The 4,317-nt window shown below is 54.3% G+C and overlaps 1 protein-coding gene across 1 annotated transcript; it reads left to right on the top strand.

Moving 5' to 3' along the window:
• Nucleotides 1-1,858: 1,858 nt before the first annotated feature.
• On the top strand, nucleotides 1,859-4,290 carry LLCFC1 (LLLL and CFNLAS motif containing 1). The gene is made up of 2 exons (XM_019715338.2): nucleotides 1,859-3,034; nucleotides 3,599-4,290. The coding sequence occupies exons 1-2, from the start codon at nucleotides 2,785-2,787 to the stop codon at nucleotides 3,772-3,774; spliced, it is 426 nt and encodes a 141-aa protein (XP_019570897.2). The 5' UTR covers nucleotides 1,859-2,784; the 3' UTR covers nucleotides 3,775-4,290.
• The last annotated feature ends 27 nt before the right edge of the window (nucleotides 4,291-4,317 follow it).

Raw genomic sequence — 4,317 nt, 5'->3', positions numbered from 1 at the left:
AAGGACAAGAATTGAAAGGAAAATAAATAAGGCAAGGGAAAGTAGGTGCCCACCCGAGACAAGAAAGAAATGTGCTCTCACCCAAGGAGGGGGAGATGCAGACTGTTGGAGGTGCAGACCCCCTGGAAGGGGGTCACCTTGGGGGACATTTTTCTGTTTTGCTGGGGGTTGGGCAATGTGAGGTGGTAATAGCCTTTCAAGCCTTGGGACTTCCAGTCTAAGGAGATGGAGGGAGCGATAAGGTTGAGGTGGGGGTTGTAGATGAGCTGATAAGCAGGGGCAGGCACAGAAAAGGAGCACCCAGCCCATAAAACTAATCCTGGAGGGGGGCGGGGGAGGTGCTGGCCCGGTCAGAGCCGCACAAAGCAGGTGTGCAGGGGCTCTCACCAAGGGCAGCGTCCCTGGGCCACGGAGGAGGAAAAGGGGGTGCAGTGTCTTCACCCTCTGGCTTGCCCTTCTCTGCCTGCATTGTCCTCTCAGTGGGAGGGCAGGTACAGCAGCCTGAGGGCACCAGGCTGTCCCACCTGTCCCAGGAGTAGACTGGCGATTTAGGAACTGCTTCCTCACCTTTAAGGACGTCTCTCTTCTGGCTTTCCTCTGCCCTGTTCTGCATCACCACCCTATTTATCCTGCTCTCCTCTCTCTTCTCAATGCTCCCTCAGCCTTTTGCAGGGAAGGACACCTGCAATTTCTCTCCTTCAGGCAGCAGCTTTGCCCCTCCCCCCCATGGTGATGCCTCAAAGTCCAGCGTGACCCGGTCATGCCTCCCAGGTGCCCAGGACGAGCCAGTCAGAAGCACGGTCAGGGTTCCAGAGCACCCTGGTACCAAAGCAGCCAGACCTCTTATTCTGATGTGAGGAGGAGAGGTGCACACATGATACCCGGGTATCAATTGGTAGGAAATACACCCCCACCCCACACGCCCACAGCCATATAGGGAAAGGGTTTGAATACTATACTCGAAAATATTGATCATTGGATGGTGTAATTATTCGCCCTTTTTGTTTTTCACACTTTTAAAAATACTGTTGTAACAAGAAAAAACATTTTTTTGGTTTCCTGCCAGGATGTATCTTTTCCAAAATGGGGGGGTAGGGCAGGTAGGTGGTGAAAATGGAAGTACCAGTGGTCAGTACAGCCCGGTTCCTTCCATTCCAGCTCCCCCCACCCCGAAACACTCCCACCCCCAGCTGCCCTCCCCACTTATACTCACAGAGCTGGAGATGGTTTCTCTTTTGGCCAGGAACCAAGAGGCTCCGCCCCCAAAATAACCATGAGCAGATTAGCGATGTTTTTCTACCCAAGCATCGTTCCCGGGACCTGCAGGTCACTGAGTTCAAGGCAGGGTGAGCAGGGTCACCTGCTTGCTAGAATCTTCCCTCCCTCACGGTCAAGTGACCTCTTGTACCAGTCCCACCTGGCTTGGCTCACCAGGAAGCATAAGAGGTAGCAGCTGCTGTCTGTGAGCCAGCCTGCAGGAGAGCCTATCTGGAGTGTGGGTAACAGCTGTGGAAGGAATCTCCACACGCACCCCCATTTCTGCAATCCCCTCTTTCAGAGAGGGTTCATGCTTCTGCACGCGTCCTTTGTCCTTGCACTGGGTGGGTTATTCAGGTGTGGAAGGCATGGACGCCACCAGTGGTATGAGCTGGTTGTGATACTTCGAGTGTGTCTAAAATCTCCTCCCAGCCATCCTAGCACCCCTCCTGTGTCTCATGGTCTATGTTTATTTCTGGTTTTCAGGGCAGGTCTTCATCCTGTCTCCCCAGCCCTCCCCCACCTCTCCCTTAACCACCATCTCTGCTCCGAGAAGCCGATGACCATTATCCACGGCCAGTTCCAGACAAGAGGGCTGTGCTCACCAGGTTCTGGGAAGGGCGGGCACGGGCCACTGCGGCAGGTTTCCTGAGATCCGTTATTTAGGGTCCTCGCCTCTCTGCCACATGGCTTCTTCTCTGAAGGCTCCTTCCACCAAGCACACAGTTCAGTGAATGAGCCTCGAACGATGTTCTCTTTATGTCTGAGTACAAGAGGATGAAAATAAAAGGAGGGAAGAGGCTATTCCAGTCTATCAGAATAACAGGGCAAAGGCCAGGGCCAGGGACAGTCTATGGGAAGATGAGGAAGGACAGATGGCTTCGACTTGGGCCCAGGGCACCCTGCTCTGTTTCTCTGTCCTGTCACCCTCTGTCTCTGTATCTGTCGGTCACACACATACAGCATGGACCCTTTGCCCACCTACGCCCCTCCCGATCCCTCGTTTTCAATGGACCTGAGTTTCATGCACAGCCCAGGACTTGATGATTCTCATTTCTGTATCTGGTCTGGGCCTCATCCTGTGCAAGCCACTTTCCTTTGAGAAAAGCTGCATGGAGGAGTGGGAAGATGTGACATTTAGAATCAAAAGAGTTAATCAATAGTCGTGTTCCACCTCTTATCGTCTGTGTGATCTTGAGTGGGTGAATCATTTCTTTTGTGAACCTCAGTTTCCTCATCCATATAATGGGTATGATAACACTATTACTTTGAGACCTAGTTGTTATGTAGATCTAAGGACGTAACGGATATGAAAGTAGTTCACAAACTCTAAGTCATTTGTGTTGCTCTCCACAGGATGACCCAGTATGGGTATCCTAGAAGGCTCTATTGTCCCCTGCTGGCTACTGTCTACTCTCTTGCCCAGCAATGGAACTCTCTAGTGAGCTAGAATGGTCAGGCCCATGGTTGTGATGTCACAGAGCTCCTGACAGATGTCAGAGGTCCTATGGAAGGGAGGGGAAGAAAATGGTGCTGGGAAGGGAGCTGGGGCAGGGAGAGGGGAGGGTGGTAGTGGGGTGCCGGCAGGGCACTCGGGAGTGGGGTAGGCCATATGGACAGCAGATGTGCAGGCCCATGACATCCCTGGGCTCCCAGCTCTGCAGGGCAGCTTTTCTGGCAGCCATCCTAACGCTGCTGCAGGTGAAGGGGGTGAAGCCCCAGGAAGGGAACCCAGGCCCCAATGAGAGGAGTCAGAAAGAGAAAACACCCTCTATAGGTAGGTCGAGAAGGAGGATAATTCTGCAGGCTAGGGACCACATCCAGATGACGTATGGGGCCAGAGTGAAATCTGAGCTAGGGTCAGGTTATGGGAGAATACGCCAGTCCCCGATTATTGCACTGTGAGAGTGTCGTGTGAAAAGGCCTGGTGCAGGGCCTTGATTGGGGCTATACCACAGGTCAGCGGAAACTGCATGTGGCTGTCACGCGTGTGAGCACAGGTGCATTTGTCTGGGATGAGTCTGGCTTTCATCCTTCTCTAAGGTCATCCCTCTCTCTCCAAATGGTGTACCACATGGAGGAGGCAGCCTAGAAACAGGGTGTGCGTGCTCTTGAGTTAGAAATGCGGTGTGCGTGCTCTTGAGTTGGAGCTGTGGTTGCACATAGACCAAAAGCGACCTCCCGATGGAGCCCCGCCTCCCTGATCAAGGACAAAGATGGAGACAAAGCCCCAGGCCCTAACTCTCCCCATCCTCCAACTCCTTCCTCTTTCTGGTGCAGGCCAGGGGCGGCGGGGCGGGCAGGTGAGATGTCTCAGGCCTTCCGCTCTCCCGCGTTCCAGACCAGGATGCAGAGCAGTTTGAAGAGCACTTCATGGCTTCCTCAGTGGGTGAGACGTGGCAGGTGGTGGACATGGCCCAGCAGGAGGACCAGACATCGGAGAACGCAGCCGATCGTAACCAGCTATTGGGTCTCGCCTTCTGCTTGAACCTGGCCGGCATCATGGTTTTTTTATGAGGAACGTTGAGGCCTGGTTCCTGGGTGAGGACCTGGACGCCTACCTCCGCTTCCTGTTAGCCTCCTGACTCTCTCCTCGGGCTGCTGGTCACGGCTCCCGGGGGAGATGCACACAGGACCGTTTGACCGCAGGATGCAGCAGAGGGGTCCTGGAACTGGCCTTTTGACTGCCATCGCCACTGCCGATTGCCTCCCCACGCTCTGAGTGCCGACTCTGGGGCCAGAGAAAGCAGGCCCGTGCCGTCTCTCTCCACGCTTCTCCTGGCTTTGTTCAGGACAGCAGATTAGGGGAGGAGGCCGCTACAATAAAAGTAATATCAATAAAATCCTGAAAACAACTGGGGGCAGCTCTCTGAGACTTAACCAAAGCCCCCTTATCTCTAATTGCTCAGCCTCTGGCCCACTGACCTTTAGACTCCCTCCCCCCTTTTCTGGTGCCGGACAGGGGCGGGGGCGGGCAGGTGACATGTTTCTTGCTGTCCCCTCTCCCCCATTCCAGACCAGGATCCAGAGCAGTTCAAAGAGCGCTTTGTGGCCTCCATA

Source organism: Rhinolophus sinicus, linkage group LG11 (assembly GCF_036562045.2).
Source record: "Rhinolophus sinicus isolate RSC01 linkage group LG11, ASM3656204v1, whole genome shotgun sequence".
Lineage (NCBI taxonomy): Eukaryota > Metazoa > Chordata > Mammalia > Chiroptera > Rhinolophidae > Rhinolophus > Rhinolophus sinicus.
Note: the sequence above shows the minus strand (reverse complement) of the source record. Positions and strands in the feature narration are given on the sequence as shown.